The following is a 19,132-nucleotide window of genomic DNA, read 5'->3' on the forward strand; positions in this document are numbered from 1 at the left end:
AAACATGTGTATTTGCCCATTTTTTTTCTTTCCAGAAGAGCCAAGTACCATTAGTAGCCTAAATGCCTTTGTAGTTGCCAAGCAAATATTGTGGTGAACCAAATAGAGTATGAATTACTTTAAAATGGTAAAATTTCAAGTAAGGATTTTTTTTTTGGTATACCAAGAAAACTTTGTCATGTATGTGGAAGTAGTTCAGTAGCAATTTGGTGTTGACTGACATATGATCAATCCAGGGCTCACATGATCTTGTCAGGAAACAAAGGTTTTAGAAACCACTTTAGTGGTTTAGGTAATTGAATGGTAAAAATTCTCTTCTCTTTTAGATTTGAAGATTTGGTTAATAATTGATCTTTTTTATTGATGTCCTGACTTTTGGTACATTAGAATTGCTCTTCCTTTGACTTGAGGTGCAGGACTGGGTTCTTTGATGACTTCCTTTTAATTTGACTGCTTTATACCTGAGTTCTTATATTTGACTTATTACATTGAGATGCTTCTTACATTTTTGTTTTCTAAATCACAAAAGACAATAACTTTTTCATTTATGTTTCATTGAGTCAAGTTTTTGGTATAAACTTGTTGGTCTGTGAAATTCATCCTGACTTTGTTCATATATTAGCAGAGCCAGAAAGTTAATGAAGCTCATTCAGAGAAAGGATTTGTCAACCGTTTTTGCTTGGCATTGTGCTAATTAAACAACTGGTTGGTTGACTAAACATTTTACCTTTAGAGGACAGTCTGATGGCATTACTTTGGTATTACTGCCTTTTGAGTAGAAAATGCTCAATAATTATGGGTTTATTGATCCCTCTTTTTAAGGCTGAGCTTTTGATGAACTGATGACTGTTTTAGCCTGAGACTAGTTCTTTTCTGAGTTGCAGATCCTACGTAGAAACAGGGACTGCTCAGAATCCTTTTCTTGGTCACTGCTCTTTTCCTGAGGTGTTTCTCAGTACTGGACTGGATGTTCTATGTTTGGTGCCATGAAAATCACATTCCTGAGGCTGGCTTTTGTACCTCAGAGCCGAATTAACTTGCCCCCCTTTGCCTTCAGAGGACCTTTAAGTCATTTCCTGGCATGTCAAATTGCATGTTTTCTTCCTTAGCTCTGGCCCAGGAAAACATCTTTTGGAAATTAACATTCTTATTTTGAAGATTTGACTTGGTCTAGGAAGCTTTTTCTCCAGTTTTGCTCAAAGTTGGTTGATATATTTCTAGAAACTGGCACATTTAAAATATCATTTCATCATGTATTACTGGCACCGACCGGTTCATGGGAAGCTGCTAGCAAGGCTCAGTCTTGTTTTTGTTGGGATGAGGTGAGGCCAGAGTATTTTAATAGTAATGAAGTCTGTGTTTGTTCTATAAGTGGTTTGCTAGTTGGGTATGGGACTTTGGACATTTCCAGTAGCCTGATATTTCTTTGTTCTCTTGCCATATCTGTCCATCATGGTTGATTTAGTTGTAGACATTAGGACAATCAAAAACACTGACACAGTTGATCGTCGGTCTTTAGGGCTCATTGGCTGACAAGACAATGTCCATAGCTCTTTTACCCACGTTTTGTCTTCTGGAGCCCTGATCAAATGAAGCCTCGGAAGTTAGAAGGTAGACATGGCCTGGAAGAGGATCCAGATGTACAAGAGGTACCAAGGATCTTCCCATTCTGGCCTAAGCATAAGACCTGAAGGACTTGGTCTGTGACAGTTGGGAAGAGAGGTAGGTGGAAAGTATTCCAGAGTTGTAGGGGGTAGACTTCAAAGGACCTTGTGACCACCTGGATGTGGGCCATATTAGACCAGGGTGGTGTCTAACATGTCTCTCAGGTCCCTAGCTTGGATGGTGTCACTCCCTGGGAGGACATATGATGAATGAGAGCAGGTCTGTGGGGCAGGGTGACGAGCACTGGCCAGGAAGGGCTTCTGCAGGGAATTGGAGGATATGACTGCCTGGAAGGGGCAGTGGGGAACTGTGCAATACTGATGAGTCTCCTTGCCCCTTGGTATGTCAGGTATGGGAGAATGAGTAACAGGGGCTGCTAGAGAAGTCAGGTGTGTCCGGAGGGGAGAGCTGGCTCGGGGTTTCTACCAAGACTGAGGTCAGGGGAGGGCTTGTGAAACACTGGAGTCATGGGGAATGTGGTGCCTGGTGTTGCACACCATGGGGTGTATGTGGCTTTGCTCACCTGCAGAGCTACGGCTCATGCTCTCAGTGTTTGAGATGGTCCTACTATCTTTTGCCTGCTCTCCAACTGAAACTCAGCGCCCTCCCTCAATGCTCTCTCCTCCCTTTGGTGTGTGCCTGTGACATGTGGCTCTTAGGGTTTCCTTCATGGGGAGCGTATTTGCAAGAGAAAAAGGAATCAGGCATATGCCTCCATTCCATAAAGGTCATGTTGCATTTAGTTTGGCTAGGGCTTGACATAGCCCTTTCCTTCACCCTGTCAGTTCTGAACTTGATGAGCAGAGAGACTTAATCCTCCAGTTAAGATTTTCAATTAAGTCTTGTCCTCCTGTCCACTAAAGAAAGCTCTAATCCAGCCTCTTGGGTCTGTTTTTATCTATAGTCCTTTTGATTACATGTGCCTCAGGTGGCCTGTTGTCCATATTCCCCCTTCTTTCTCTCTCAATCTCTTCACCCCTCCCTCCAACACACACACACACACACACACACACACATACAGATACACACACACACACACACACACCATGGTAATTGTCCCAAACACCTAATGCTTGTAACCTCATTCTTTTTACTTGGATGGAGGCTTAATTTAGAGCAAAGTGTATAATACAAAATCTGTCCAACACTGAAGGATACACTGTGTGTATCCTATCATCCGCATAAAGTCAGCACTTTGTAGAATGTGCATGGAAAAATCCCTCACAAATCAGGAGAGTGATTACATAGAAAAGCTGAAAACGCTTTATGTTTCATAGCAAAACCACAGGACTAGAACATCAGCAATGGGTGGTGATGTTATAGCCCAAAGCAATCCCAAGGCCATATTTTGTATTCTTCTGGTAACAGTAAAACTATCACTATTAAAAAAGCTGAGGGCTTCCCTGGTGGCGCAGTGGTTGAGGGTCCGCCTGCCGATGCAGGGGACACGGGTTCGTGCCCCTGTCCCGGAGGATCCCGCGTGCCGCGCAGCGGCTGGGCCCGCGAGCCATGGCCGCGGAGCCTGTGTGTCCGGAGCCTGTGCTCCGCAGCGGGGGAGGCCACAGCAGTGGGAGGCCCGCGTACAGCAAAAAAAAAAAAAAAAAAAAAAAAAAAAAAAAAGCTGAAAATGTGGACTTTGTTTTTTTGAGATATTGGATTTCTTTACTGTGAACTTCTGTCAGATCTTTGCCTCCAGATTTGCCCTATGAAAGAGACTTTGGCATTTTTTCCCTTAGAGTTTGAACAGTACAACACAAAAGAAAAGCGGTAGTGTTTGTGGACTGTGAAAGATTTACTTGGTTGGGTGGTAGAACTTGTTTTCTATAGAGAAAAGTTGGGCTTGGATTGTCTTATTTGCAGCCCTTTGTTAATACTTCTACCTGTCAGTTATCTTTCCTGTTCCTTACGGTAGTTTTGGTTCAGATGCTCATCTTGTCTCCTTCCTTAACCATCAGCTTACACTGCAGTGTGACCTTGTGTCTCCACTCACAAAGCAGGCATTCCGTCCCCATGTGCACCTGGGGTCACCCACTGCAGGGGTCCACCCCAGGGGAACATCTCTGGTTCCATGGAGAGCTCGTCCGTTAGCCTCTCCCTCTGATTTTCTTGCTCCGTTAATTATTCCATTTCTCTCGTATAGTTCCAGTCTATTTACCTGAGCCTCCTCTCTCCCCCTATCCCACTCAATTTGACATTTTTCTTGTGTTCTTTGATTTTCCTTAAATCTCTCCCACCTTAAAACAAACCAAAAAACCCCTCCCTTGGCCCTGAATCCTCTTGTAGCTGCTGACCTCTCTCGAAAGCACAGCCAGGCTTCTTGGAGAAATGGTTTTGTTCTTCTTCCTCTGCTTGCAGCTCCTGCTCTTTTCAGCCCTTGCCAGTGGGTTTCTGTCCCTACCCCATTGAAGCTGTGTCACCTGGGTCAACAACGACTTTCCAAAGCTTTTCTTTCCTTATATAACTTTGTAGAAAGAGAAGAGATTCATGGGAGTGAATTAGTCTTAGAACCTCTATCACTGAAGTGAAACATGAAAAATATTGATTAGCCAGTGGAGTGGACCTATTGAAGTAAGAGAATTTGAGAGCCAGAAAAATGGAGGGTAGCGATGTTAAAGCGGACGTGAATGATGCCTGGAGGCCTGGTCTTGCTTAGATAAGTGTGCTGCTGTTCATGCTCAAAGGTTGCTTAAATAGGAACTGCACTGTTGTCATCCTGGACTGTATTTCCCCAATTCCCAAAGACACCACGATGCCCCTGATATGAGGAATGCCGATTCCAAAGTTTTCTCAATAACATTGAGCATAATCCTGGAGCTGGTGGGAGTGTTTCTTCAGTTACCCGTTGTATGACTTTTCAGCTTGGGTTTTAACTATAGTTCTCTCTCTCTGATATTCTGGATATATATGCTAATTATAATTATCTAGCATATTAGACATGTATCTCTCATTAGCAAATATGTCTTCAATCAAAATAACTAGGATAAGGTTCTGGCCCAAGTAACAATTCCTTGCTAAGCTGATACAGTTTTTTCCCTTCTATAAAAATAATTAAGGGCTATGATTTTATACTGTGCCTCTTCTCTGGACGTTTCAGGATTCTACTGGAATATTTCCTTCTCTCCTGTGTGTAGTAGTGGTGGTTTGGTTTTGGCTATAAATATTATACAAGAATATTTCACTCCCATATATGTGCCATCTGTTGATACTCAACAGATTAGTTTGGCTTCCATCATGTTGATTTATATGGCTTAATTTTATTATTCCCCTTTGCAGTGAGAAACCATTTTTTCTCGAGGGAAGTTAAACTGAATAACAAAAATTAAATAAATAAATAAATAAATAAATAAATAAAACGAAACAGAAGTAATGAATAGATTAGGCAAACACTCTTAAACTTGATAAATGTTTACCTTATGTCTTTTAAATTAAAAAAAACTCTTAAACTTGAGCATTGTCTAGTAACTGGAAAACTTAATCAGACAAAACATATATTGGAAATATAGTAGAATAGAAATAGCAATGCTTTGAAAATTCTTACACTGAAGGGAAGCCATGCATGCATTTTCAGTTGATTTGACACAGTCTGGAGTAGACTTTTATTTACTAGTGGGATACATAAAGAAAGCTTTAACAACCCAATCAAAAAATGGGCAGAAGACCTAAATAGACATTCCTCCAAAGAAAACATACAGATGGCCAAGAGGCATGTGAAAAGATGTTCAACATCACTAGGTATTAGAGAAATGCGACTCAAAACTACAATGAGATATCACCTCACACCAGTTAAAATGGCTATCATCAAAAAATCCACAAACAGCAAATGCTGGAGAGGGTGTGGAGAGAAGGGAACCCTCCTACTCTGTTGGTGGGGATGTAAATTGGTACAGCCACTATGGAGAACAGTATGGAGGTTCCTTAAAAAACTAAAAATAGAACTACCATATGATCCTTCAGTCCCACTCCTGGGCATATATCCGAAGAAAAACATGGTCCAAAAGGATACATGCACCCCAGTGTTCATTGCAGCACTGTTTACAATAGCCAAGACATGGAAGCAACCTAAATGTCCATCGACAGAGGGATGGATAAAGAAGATGTGGTACATACATACAGTGGAATATTACTCAGCCATTAAAAAGAATGAAATAGGGCTTCCCTGGTGGCACAGTGGTTAAGAATCCGCCTGCCAATGCAGGGGACACGGGTTCAAGCACTGGTCCAGGAAGATCCCACATGCTGCGGGGGAACCAGTCCATGTGCCACAACTACTCAGCCTGCGCTCTAGAGCCCGCCAGCCACAACTACTGAGCCCGTGTGCCGCAAGTACTGAAACCCGTGTGCCTAGAGCCTGTGCTCCACAAGAGAAGCCACCACAATGAGAAGCCTGCGCACCGCAATGAAGAACAGCCTCCACTCAACCACAACTAGAGAAAGCTCACGCGCAGCAGTGAAGACCCAACACAGCCAAAAATTTTAAAAAATTTTTTAATTAAAAAAATTTTTTAAATTAAAAAAAAAAGAATGAAATAATGCCATTTGCAGCAACATGGTTGGACCTAGAGATTGTCATACCGAGTGAAGTCAGACAAAGCAAAATATCGTATATTGCTTATATGGGGAATCTAAAAAGAAATGATTCAAATGAACTTTTTTTTTTTTTTTTTTTTTGCGATATGCGGGCCTCTCACTGTTGTGGCCTCTCCCGTTGTGGAGCACAGGCTCCAGACGCGCAGGCTCAGCGGCCATGGCTCACGGGCCCAGCCGCTCCACGGCATGTGGGATCTTCCTGGACCGGGGCACGAACCTGTGTCCCCTTCATCGGCAGGCGGACTCTCAACCACTGCGCCACCAGGGAAGCCCTCAAATGAACTTATTTACAAAACAGAAGCAGACTCACAGACTTAGAGAACTTAATTCCCCAGGGGGGAAGGGTGGAGGGAAGGGATAGTTGAGGAGTTTGGGACTGACATGTACACACTGCTATATTCAAAATGCATAACCAACAAGGACCTACTGTATAACACAGGGAACTCTGCTCAATATTATGTAACAACCTAAATGGGAAAAGAATTTGAAAAAAGAAATAGGTACATGTATATGTATAACTGAATCACTTTGCTGTACACCTGAAATTATCAGCACATTGTTAATCAACTATACTCCAATATAAAATAAAAAGCTAAAAAAAAAAGAGAAAGCTTTATTATTTTAAGGTGGGAGGATATCCCAGTAAGAGCAGTAAGCTATGGAGACCAAATGAAATACTTTGAATGACTTGAAAATTTTGAGAAATGAAAAGTATTTTGTGAAGAAGAATAAACCATGCAAAATAAATCACATTAGATGACCTTTTTTTTTTCATTTGACAGTGACTTCATTTGAATGACTGTTTTGTGGCAGGCCCCATGCTAGATGCTGGATTAATCTCTAACATTTTTTCCTGGATTATTGTGGAACTTCCACCTGGTCTCCCTTTCTCCCCTTGTACTCCACCCCTCACCTCTGTCCTTTCCTACCACAGCAGCCAGTGTGATCCTGTTAAAAGTCGAATTTGCCACACCTCTGATTAAAGCTCGGCATCTCATGCAGGGTAAAAACCTGAGACTCTATTATTGGTCTACATGCATTAGAATCCTGTTCCCTCTTCTGCCTCTCACATACTCCCCCCAGTAAACTGGCCACTTTGCCATTCTCCACACAGGCCAGACCCACTCCCACCACAGGGCTTTTGCACTTGCTCGTTCCTCTACTTGGAAGTCTCTTCCCCCAGCTGGCCACAAGGCTTACTCCTCAGGTCATTACTCCAGTGCTGGCTTCTCAATGAGACCCTGGTTGAAGGTCTCTTGGTTAAAGAGACCCTCTCTTACACCCTGGTTAAAATTGTAACCCCATCTCCCCCACTTTCTTTCCTACTCCTCCATTTTTTCCTTTAAGGTAACCATCACCAGGTAACATACTATACATTTTTCTTATTTATTTTATTGTCTTTTGCTCCGCAGTACAGTATACACTCCACCAGGGCACAGATTTTTTTCCCTACTTTGTTTATTCCTGTAGCCAGTGCTTTGAACAGTTTCTGGGTACATAACAGTCAATAAATATTGAATGAAAGAATGAATTTCGAGTCACAGAAACTTATAAAGAAGGAAATAAACATCACATAATCCCACCTCACAGAGTAAATAACTGCCATTAGGACTTGTGCGTGTGTGTGTGGGGTTCCACTTAGTATTATAGAGATGTTGGAAAAATACAGAAAAGCACAAAAGATGTGATTAAAAATGACCCATAATTGCTCCAACCAGAGAAAACTCCTTTTTTGTGTTTGGAGTATCTATCTTTCTGTCTTTCTCTCCCCTACTTCCCAACCCCTTGTAGCTGTGATATACATAATTTTCTCTCTGCAAGTGAACATGTATTCATATGCATGCACAAATCATATTTATTTTAATCTGGGGTTTTTGTTATTATTGTTGTTCATTTATTAGTAAGTCTTGGGTATGTTCCATTATGTTCACTATTCTTTAAAATATGATTTTAAATGGTTTGTATCATTCCATTGTGTAGATGTACTATTGCTTTTTTAATCACTTCCACATTATATACACATATATTTAGATTGTTTCCATTTTTGTATATTTATTTTAATGAATGAACATCTTGTTTGTACATTTTTTGCAAGTCTTTATTTTTCTTGGGTTAGATTATTAGAAGTGAAATTACTGTGACCAAGGATATGTATGACCTTTTTAACCTGTCCTGATACATATTATGACATTGTCTTCTGGAATGGCTCACTCCAGTAGAGGGTACCCATTTTACCGTATCTTTACTGGCACCGAGTAGCACTGTTTTCTAAAACTCTTGATAAATTTGATAAACAATTTTGACTACTTTGATTAAGTAGGATCTTTTTCCTGTATTTATTAGTCATTCATATATTATATTCTATAAAGTCCTTATGTCTATTTCTTGACTCAGTAATTTTAGGCAGTATTATTGGCACCCTGCTATAAAGATGAAGAATTTAACACTCTTTCAATATCTCTTACCTCTCCTCCCTCTGTCCCCTCTGTTTTTGTTACTTACTTACTTTTGGCTTTACAATGGTTGACTTTTTATCTTAAAATAATATCATTAAACCTCGATTAATTTATCAACTTTGGGCAGTATGTATTGACTCTCTGCTATGAGGTACATAAATTAAGACATTTAATGTGTTTTTATTGTTCTTTTCTCTTTTCTAACCCTTAGGTTTTATTACTTTCACTATTATTTGTTCTCTATTTATAAACTTTTAAACATTTACCTTCTGTTCTCTAAATTTAATTAAGCCTCTGTTGATTCTGAAAATTAAAAAACAGTGAGGGATATTTACATCATGGTTTTACAAATATTACGTACCAACTATCACGGCTGATGTTTGATTCCACAGAGAATGAAATATAATCATATGCAATTGTATATTTGCTCCTTGAAGGAGAATCTTGCATGCATTTTCTTCTGATTTCTTTCTAGTGTCCTTTACTTCATCAAAGGTTTGTATTCTTGCATTCCGTGTCATCTTTGTCTTTGTTTTCTGTTTTGTTTGGTTGGAAAACCTCCTCATAATTTTTCTCCTGTAGTAAGCGTGGTCATTACTAAACTCTTTCTATCTTGAACTGGCACTTGATTGATTGACTGGTTGCCTGGCTGTAGGAATTTAGGTTCAAAATAATTTTCCTTCAATTGTCTATTGTGATCTAGCATCTGAGGTTACTGATGAGAAGTGTATCATCTTGATACTTGCTGCTTTCTTTAGCTAACCTGTGGTTTCTCTTTGGAAGCTTTTATACATTTTCTCTATCCTTAGAGATCTGATATTTTACTAGGGTGTGTCAGGGTGTTAAATTTTTTTCATTTATTCTCTCTGGCATTTGGATTAGCCTTTCTTTTTTTTTAACATCTTTATTGGATTATAATTGCTTTACAATGGTGTGTTAGTTTCTGCTTTATAACAAAGTGAATCAGTTATACATATACATATATCCCCATATCTCTTCCCTCTTGCGTCTCCCTCCCTCCCACCCTCTCTATCCCAACCCTCTAGGTGGTCACAAAGCACCGAGCTGATCTAGGATTAGCCTTTCTATTTAAACTGTACCATATACAGTTTGAGGAAGTCTTCTTTGATTTCTTGATTATTTCTTCCCCATCACAGTCTCTGTTTTCGTTTTTGTTTTTTTCTTTCTGAAACTTCCATAAGATAGCTTTTAGACCTCTTGGATCTGTACTCCATGCTGCTCAGTTTTCTTTCTTATTTCTTATCTCTTTGTATTTTTGTTCAGTGTTTTTTTTCTCTGCAACCACCCAGCTTAGTTTTCAGCCATTGGTTAACACATTCATTGACCTGTAAAATTTTAATAATTGTTTTTGTTTCCAAGAACTCTTCCTGTTATCTGATTACTTCTTTTCCATGGCAGCCCCTTTTTGCCTTGTGGCTCTACTATCCTTCTGTATCTCTCTGAAGATAATAAACCTGTTACCTGAATTAGCCTTGTTTCTCTAGTATCTTTTCTGTTTGTTCATTTGAAGCTATATTTATTAACTCTTGCTGCTTGACAATTTACTCCACAATTCCTAAAAGAATAAACAATTTATTGTCCCCCACAGTGTCTGTGGGTTGGGAATCCAGGCACGAGTTAGCTGGGTGCCTCTGCCCTAAGGTCGCAAGCCAACAGTCAGGGTGTCATCCAGGTCTGCAGTCTCATCTGAAGGCTCAGAAGGGGAAGGATCTGCTTCCAAGTTCACTCACGTGATTGTTGGCTAGATTCACTTCCTTACCAGTTGTTGCACTGAAACCTCAGTTTCTCATCACCTGTTAGCTGGGGGCCTCTCTCAGTTTCCATCTATGTGGGCCTCTCCGTGCAGCAGCTCACAACATGGCACTGGCTTCCAGCACAAACCGGCAAGACAGCAAGAGAAGGCTAGTAAGATGGAATCCAGAGTCTCCTTGTAAACTGATCTTGAAGTGCCATCCCATCACTTTTGCCATATTCTGTTCCTTAGAAGTAAGTCATTTAGGTCCAGCTCACACTCAAGAGGAAGAGGTTCCATAAGAACATGAATACCAGAAGGCAGGGACCACTAGGGGTCATCTTACATGCTGCCTACTACTTTCTCTTTGGTATTGGTTTTCAAGTGTCTAGTGATCTTTGTTTGTAAATGAAGGATCTTGAGGGTTATTACAGGTAGCTGGCCTGGGTTTACATTGTGACTGTGAATGTAGGGTCTCTGCCACTTGTGTAGGCTTCCTTTTCAGGTATGTGGGCAGACAGCAGGAAGGTTGGCTGGGACTCCCCTTTGTATGATTCTATTCCCTGTAGTGTGTATGGGGGGAACCTGTGACTTGCTATCAGCTACTAGAATATAGCAAACACGATGGGATAGTCACTCCCTTGATTAGGTTACATTCTATGGCAAAGGAAAAGGGGTTTTGCAGATGTAATTATGGTCCTGAATCAGTCGATTTTTTTAGTTAATTAAAAAGGAGATTTTCCTGGGTGGGCCTGACTTAATCAAATGTAAGAGGGATGGAGGCCTTCCCTGAGGTCAGAGATACTCTCCTGCTCGCCTTGAAGAAGCAAACTGCATGAGTTCTATAGCTGCAAGAAAATTACTTTTTCCAAAAGCCTGAATGAACATGGGTGTGGGTTCTTTCCCATTCAGGCCTCCAGAACAGAATGCACCTGGGCTGACACCTTGATTGCAGCCTTATGAGACTCTGAGCTGAGGATTCAGCTAAACTGACCCATGGAAACTGTGAGATAATACATATGTGTTGTTACCACTAAGTTTGTGGTAATTTGTTACACAATAGAAAATTCATACAGTGTATTTCACTCCTAGACCTTTTCAGTGCCTTTCCTTTTTTGGTTCTCTCTTCTGTCTACAGTGGATGTGTGGTGTAAAGCCAAGCTGTGTTCTCTCTGAATCTAGCCTCCCCATGAGGAGCCTTCTTCAGGAAGGTGGCCCCCTTTCTACAGAGAGCAGGTCTTGGGCTGTGACTTTGAGGGCATGTCATTCCTGCCAGTTGTGCTTTTTATTTCTTTATCTTGGAGAATGGGAAGAGGAGGAGCCTAACTTCCAGATGTTCTGAAGTCAATTTTTGTTGTTGTTGTTGTTGTTGTAGTACGCGGGCCTCTCACTGTTGTGGCCTCTCCCGTTGCGGAGCACAGGCTCTGGACGCGCAGGATCAGCGGCCATGGCTCACGGGCCCAGCCGCTCCGCGGCATGTGGGATCTTCCCAGACTGGGGCACGAACCTGTGTCCCCTGCATCAGCAGGCAGACTCTCAACCACTGCGCCACCAGGGAAGCCCTTGTAGTCACTTTTTTTTTTTTTTTACTGTATAAATGACAACTTTATTTTAACTGAAAACAGAATTCCATAGTTTCATCACTCATCTCCCTTTTGAGTCTTAGCTCTTTTTTTTTTTTCTGGTTTCCATATCTTGCAAAGCTTTCTTCCTCTCCCCTTTTCCCCACTCCAGCATACCCATATTATTATTATTATTTTTTATTTATTTATTTATTTTAAATTTTTTTGCTTTATAACAAATTTAGTCAGTTATACATATACATATGTTTCCATATCCCCTCCCTTTTGCGTCTCCCTCCCACCCTCCCTATCCCACCCCTCCAGGCGGTCACAAAGCACCGAGCTGATCTCCCTGTGCTATGCGGCTGCTTCCCACTAGCTATCTACCTTACGTTTGGTAGTGTATATATGTCCATGCCGCTCTTTCACTTTGTCACAGCTTACCCTTCCCCCTCCCCATATCCTCAAGTCCATTCTCTAGTAGGTCTGTGTCTTTATTCCTGTCTTACCCCTATATTCTTCATGACATTTTTTTTTCTTAAATTCCATATATATGTGTTAGCATACAGTATTTGTCTTTCTCTTTCTGACTTACTTCACTCTGTATGACAGACTCTAGGTCTATCCACCTCATTACAAATAACTCAATTTCATTTCTTTTTATGGCTGAGTAATATTCCATTGTAGTCACTTTTTAATGAAAGACCCTGATGATCGTTCCCTTGCCCACTCCCGTGCTTTGTATTTGTTGATTCTGGCTTGGAGCATCTCTGGCCATTCTTGGTGGGAACCATGCTTTTGCAAGGGGTCTGCATGTGTGGTTTCCTTGCTCTACTTTTCCTACCACTCTGATTCTACTTGGTTTTTCTCTTTATGGAATTTCATAAAACTTCTGGTCTGTTGAAAGCATATTTTCCTGTTTTATAATGCTGTTATGCTGTTTTGGTTTCATTCTTTAAACAGAAAACAATTTTTCTAGCATTTCAGTGGGATCTTGGAAGTGAAGGGAGGCAGATATCAGTGATGAGTCTGCATGAATTCAGCTGCATATCCTGGTCTGGACTTTTTCTTTTTATAGGAGAAAATAAAATACTCGTTTGCTACCTAACACTGATCTAACATATTTGTAAGAAATTTGGCATGTTTCTAATAAAATTGATGAGAAAGGGCAGAATTTTCATTATATTAACTAATTTTCTCATGCTCTGTTATTACTTTCTCCTTTTAAAGTACCCCAAAGCATATTTCTATGAAGACTGTGCTCTTTTTTTCTTCTTTCCCCCTCTTCTCACTTACACTTACACAGCCTTTCTTTCTACTCTCTTAGGGTAATTTCTTAGAACAAGTGACTTAAAAATATTGCTGACACTATGTATTTTTTTTTTCTAACACTAATGGCACACATGATGTAAGTGCTGAGAATGTGAGATAATTGAACTAAAATTGTGATTTTAGAACTGTCTTAAGACTCTTTTAGTTCCAAGTAACACAAAGATATTTCAAACTAGTTTAGGTTAAAAAGAGAAATTATTAGGTGGAAACTGCAATAGTATCTCACCAAACCCAAGGGGAAAATTATATTCAGATATCATGAGGGTCTGGAACCAGAAACTAGAAGCCAACAGGAACCCAGGAAGTTATTACCTTTCTGTCTCTCTTGTCTCTGTTTTTCTGAACATCTGCTTATTCATTTCTCTCTCAGCAGACTTACTTTGCTTTGGCATGGGTGTGGCCAAATATAGCTAACCAACAGTAGTAACCTCAGCTTCCAAGTTCATATCATCTCAGTTCAAGCAAATAAGTCAGAGGCACAATCCAAGATTCCAAGGAGAAAGAATCCAGTTTGTTTAGCTTGGGCCAGTTATCTTTTTTTAGACCAGTGAAGTTGTCATGAGGGCAGATTTTGTGTTATAAACATGGCTGCCACAGCCCAAGTTCTCAAAGAAGAGGTAAGTGGATAGAAGATATCTCAAGTGGGCAGATATCTCAAAACATGTCTGTTGTAATATTCTTCTTTATATCCAGTGTGCTGTTTCTCATTAGAGAGACAGTTTAGCTTGTGGTTAAGAACATGGGCTTAGGGTCAGACAGACCTCGATTTGAATCCCAGCCCTGCCACCTACTAGCTGTGTGACCTCTGTGAGGGTCAGATTCTTTCTCTGTACAGTTGGGGTGATAAAGCCGATCTCTTGGAGTTGCTGGGAGAATGAGAATATATGTGGTACATCCTACACAATAAATAGTTATTATTATTTATTACTATTATCATAGCATTTGGGAAAGATTATGTGAATGGAGGAACATACATTTTGCTACCCTGAATAGTGCAAGAAGATCTGGAAGCAAAAATCTAGGTGCCACAGAGATCAATAAAAAACTCTAAGAGAGAACTTTGACTTTTTCACACTTGACCAAAGCAGTGTACACAAGTTAGGCTGATGATTTTAGGGCCCAATAATCTACACTTATCTTTAGAATGAAATTTTTGCCTCTGTTGGTTTTGGAAAGAGAGAAGTCAATGGTCTCATAATTCTAAAGAGAGCCAGGCTGGGCTGGTGGTCACTGGTACAGTCATCATCGTTCTTCCCAGCCAGTGCCTCTTCTGATGGTCCCTGCATTCATTCTGTTCGGTAGCAGGTCTGTTCTGATTGGCTAGTGCCTTACCCAGTGAAAGAGTTTGAATATGTGCCATCAATTCAACGACTTCAGTTTTTGCTAAAGGAGATCCACTATTTTCTTTATAAAATAATAGATTTTCTTTGCATCTTTCTCATTTATATGACAAAGTTGTGGGTCGCAGCCATCGTTAAATGAGCTCTTCTAAAGGTTATATAAGATGATGATGATTCAAATTCTGTATAGCTAAAGGGTACCAAATGTAAGCCAAACATTAATGTTTACATAAAGTAGAGTTAGCTAACAAACTATGTTTATGGCTTCTTTGTAAATAAATGTAGTATATGCTGTTCTGTATGGAACTGTAGTAGAACAATATCTCAGTGACTAACTGTAATTTTCTCTTAAGTTATGCAGACATTTTGATTGAGAGGGAAGTGTTAATGCAGAAGTACATTCATCTAGTTCAGATCGTAGAGACAGAAAAAATTGCAGCTAACCAACTCCGACATCAACTTGAAGATCAAGATACAGAAATCGAAAGGCTTAAATCAGAGGTATTTCCCAGTTGATAGATTCCTTCTCATTGTTTCATGTTTATTGCCATCTCCTCATGATTACTTAAGGCCTATCAGGGCAAAAATTTGATCTCAAATTTAGTTCCTCTGCCATCAACACATGCATGAGAAGTGAATGTATTGTCTATGTTAGGATTAAGTAAGTACGCTACAGTAAAATGTCAGGATAATATGCTATTTTTAAATTATTTGTGCTCCTGATGTCCTTCATTTGCTTGACTATTCAAGAATTGACCGTAATATTTAACTGTTTTTCAGATTGACTCATGGTAATGATAATTGTGAGTCTGTCATGGATTCAATTAAAGCCCAGATGACAACTAAGGCAGGTCCAAACATGAATTCAGAAAGTCTTGACTTTTTCTCAAGCTCAGGAGTCCAACCTTCTCCCCTCTAGAATTTTGAAAAACTCATTAAAGTATAAGACATAATGCTAGGGTGCATTTTTTCCTGAAATTGGAATTCACTCCCAGCCCCGCTCCAAGTTTAAAAACTCCTCAGGCTCTGCACCCCAAGGTAGTGAGACTGACTCCAATGAGAGCAGAAGGTGGTCGTGGAGCCAGTAGCCATGGTGGTGTGTCTGGGTCCTCCATTGTCTCCGAGGTGCCTCCATCTGTATACAGAAACCTGAGTATACCTTCCCTTGCTGTCCTGTCATTCCTTGTGGGAAGTGATCAATATCTGAAGAATTGAAGAGGAATGTAGCAAGTGAGGTTTTTCTACTCTTTTTGACCAGTGGTGCAGTAGTGTCTTCTTAGCTCCAAAGAAAAGAATAGGACAGAATGAAACCTACTACTACGAACTGTATCACTGTTGACAGAAACAGTGCAGCTCCTCAGCCCTGGTAACTTGTCGTTTTTCTGTCATTCAACATTTTCTTCTCCATTTCCTCACGTCTTCTTCTAAGACATACTGTGCAAGTCCTGGGAGGGTTTTCACCTCCTGCCGCCTGTGTACATCACCTCCAGCAGATAGCGCATGGGTATAAGCTGATTCCTATTGGGATATGATTGCCTCTCTGATGATGATAAGTTGCAGACTGTTCACCGTTATCATTAGTGCTGTGAACTTCCCAATCCAACCCTGAAATCTCAGATAGTGAAAACAGCAACAGAAAACTTAACAAACCTGCATCTTAAAAGACTATACCAGGCACTGTAATTTAAAACAAAATTATTGTGTTCTGTCTTCGCCACAGTTAGCTGGAGCAGATGCTTGTCTGCTAAGTGAAAGAGGTTGGCATTTACTCCATGAGAGGAACTCAGCACCAAGCGATGTTCCCCAATATTTATTTGTGTGTGCTTCTCTGTCTTCACTCTGTTCTGTTTTAGTCTGAATATATATTGCAGCTAGAAACTGTCAGTAGCAGGTATGTCTTGTGTGGTCGCTTGACAGGAACCACAACTTATTTCCTACTCCTTTTATTTTCCCACTTCCCTGCCAGAAAAATGGCAGAAGAAAGTATTTGGTAATGGGGCAAAATGTAAAGATAGGGCAGAGGGGGCAGTTATAACCCCAGTGTTTTAAGTGTTTGCTTGTTAGTAAATCTGAGTAGGTCCTTAAGTTTGCAAGAGCCTGCAATTGAGTGATAGTCCAGGGAGTTTCATTACTAAGTGTAGTTCAGAGGCTACCTGGTTTTGAGTCCCCCTTCGTAGGTCACAGAACTGAGCTGGGTCTTTAAAGAGATCCCAAGTTGTTTCAGTTCTTTTTGTCTTTTTGTCTTTTCTTGGCTGGCTTGGACCAACCCCTGGGCTCTGAAGTTCCTTTTGCAGTTACCATTTTCCCAAGGAGATCTGTGAGTGCTATACTGTGTGTACTCGGAAGGCCACAGGCTGATGATAGGAAGCAAGAGCTTTGAGCTGAGTGTCACTGCATTTGGAGATCACAGGGCTTTACAGGAAGCTGCCTTTGGTGAGATGATTGACATGTCACTGAGATGCTGAGAAGACCTTGGTCTGGTCATCACTGGCAGTCAGGGCCCAGTTTTGGACTAACATTTCTCTAAACCAGATCCCAGTTCACACTTTCCACAGTCACTTTTTTTTTTTTTTTTTTTTTGCGGTATGCGGGCCTCTCACTGTCGTGGCCTCTCTCATTGCGGAGCACAGGCTCCGGACGCGCAGGCTCAGCGGCCATGGCTCACGGGCCCAGCCGCTCTACGGCATGTGGGATCTTCCCGGACCGGGGCCCGAACCCGTGTCCCCTGCATCGGCAGGCGGACTCTCAACCACTGTGCCACCAGGGAAGCCCCACAGTCACTTCTTGTAAGCACTTTTGTTAGTAGCATAGCAAAACAAGCCTGAGGTGAAGTTCAGGCTTCCCCTGCCTCAGCACCGAAGGAAGATAAGGTGCATAAAAAGTGAACATTTCCTGAGGATAAGCTCCCTTGTAGGCATAACTTCCTATGATTTATGGCTATAGTCTAGTATTTCCTAAATCATGAAATGGACCAATTTTGTGTTATAGATTATCGCTCTTAATAAAACCAAGGAACGAATGCGACCTTACCAAAGCAATCAAGAAGATGAGGATCCAGACATCAAGAAGATTAAAAAGGTAGGATGCTGGGGGTTTCCAGCTTTGGGAGAGCGTGGTGACCAGTGGTCTTTCTGTAGTGATGTCTTTGCCACCCTGACTCTGAGCTGGGAACAGTCTTGGTATTTCTCTTCCGATGGCTCCCAGACTTGCCCTTCAGAGTGATCACACGTGGTTACTTCTCTCGAAAAGTTTCAGCTTGAGATTTCTTTCCGGTTCTGGGAATCCACTTGTAGATTCTGTGAGAAGGATGCCAAAGCCAGTCATGAAGCCAGACAGTAGTGTTCTCCAGTTGGGTTATTTAAGTGCTGCTGAATCTTCTGATTTTGTGCTGCTTTTATATTTGGGGAGAGTAGTTTTTAAAATGCATTTCAAAAACATTTCTTTTAGCTTTAGTCTTCAGTGCTTATTTAGAGAATTTTTTGTTTTGTTTTGTTTTGAACATGTGAGAAGATCGAGTGAATCAATACATCTGCTCAGGTTTCTGGTTTATTGTTGTTTCTTTCTTGTTTAACAACCACATAATCAGCAGCTCTTTTCACCTTATTGTCATTTACAACTGTACAACTTTTGCATTTAACCAGACCCTGGCACTCACTCTACTCTACTTTGTTTGATTTATGCCATCTTGATTTTGAGTTCCATAATCTTAATTGTCCTGCATAAAAGCACTTACTCAGCTTTATGTGAAAAGTTTCACAGTTAAAGAACTTTATTTCTTCTAAATTTTTTCTTATTCCTATTTTCTCATGCTAAGTAATTATTCCCCTTCAGTTGCAGTAAAACTTTAAATATTGCTCAGAATTTGAAATAGAAATGCTCCTTAGGGCTAAGTTGCACTGTTTTCAGTTTTCAAGAAATAACAAAGTAAAATAACAACATTCCTCTCTTAGAATTAAAAAATTTTTTAATTGGATTTGCTTTATTTTATTGTTACAAGATGAATGCTTATGCAGCTGCATATAAACAAAGGTATCAGTAAAATAACAATTGTAGTAAAGTCCTGTTGTAGAAACTGATAGTAAGTAAGTAAGCCAGCTTTTGCTCAGCAGGTAATACCTGCCCAAGCAAATAGAAATATTTTATTTAACACAAAACTCGGTTAAGTTGATTTTTGAAAATACTTCTGTTAAATGGAGGAATAATGATAAAATACACAATTTTTACAGTTTCTATCTTCCTATTTCTTAATAGAAATAATTTTTTTAAAACCTCATTTTTGAACTTGTTAAATAGGTTTTGAATTTAACTCTATGGTCCATTGTGTCCCCAGTCAAGCTAATGTCTGTGTGGAAAGGAATGTTTACAAATGAATTAGTTTCTCTATTCTGATCTTGATAAATATCAACATAATTTTTTAACTACAAGAGACCAAAAATT

The 19,132-nt window shown here is 40.3% G+C and overlaps 1 protein-coding gene across 3 annotated transcripts in view; it reads left to right on the forward strand.

Annotated features, from left to right (window-relative positions):
• RASGRF2 (Ras protein specific guanine nucleotide releasing factor 2) overlaps positions 1 to 19,132 on the forward strand; it is a 243,459-nt gene that overhangs the window by 71,080 nt on the left and 153,247 nt on the right. For 2 of the 3 annotated variants that reach the window (XM_081232427.1, XM_081232428.1), the window contains exons 3-4: positions 15,049 to 15,196; positions 17,684 to 17,773. In XM_081232427.1, the coding sequence (XP_081088553.1) occupies positions 15,049 to 15,196; positions 17,684 to 17,773 (238 nt within the window). The remainder of the gene's footprint in view (positions 1 to 15,048; positions 15,197 to 17,683; positions 17,774 to 19,132) is intronic. The other variant, XM_081232429.1, reaches the window with a different exon arrangement.

Source organism: Mesoplodon bidens (genome assembly GCF_964165515.1).
Source record: "Mesoplodon bidens genome assembly, chromosome: 4".
NCBI classification, from domain to species: Eukaryota; Metazoa; Chordata; class Mammalia; order Artiodactyla; family Ziphiidae; genus Mesoplodon; species Mesoplodon bidens.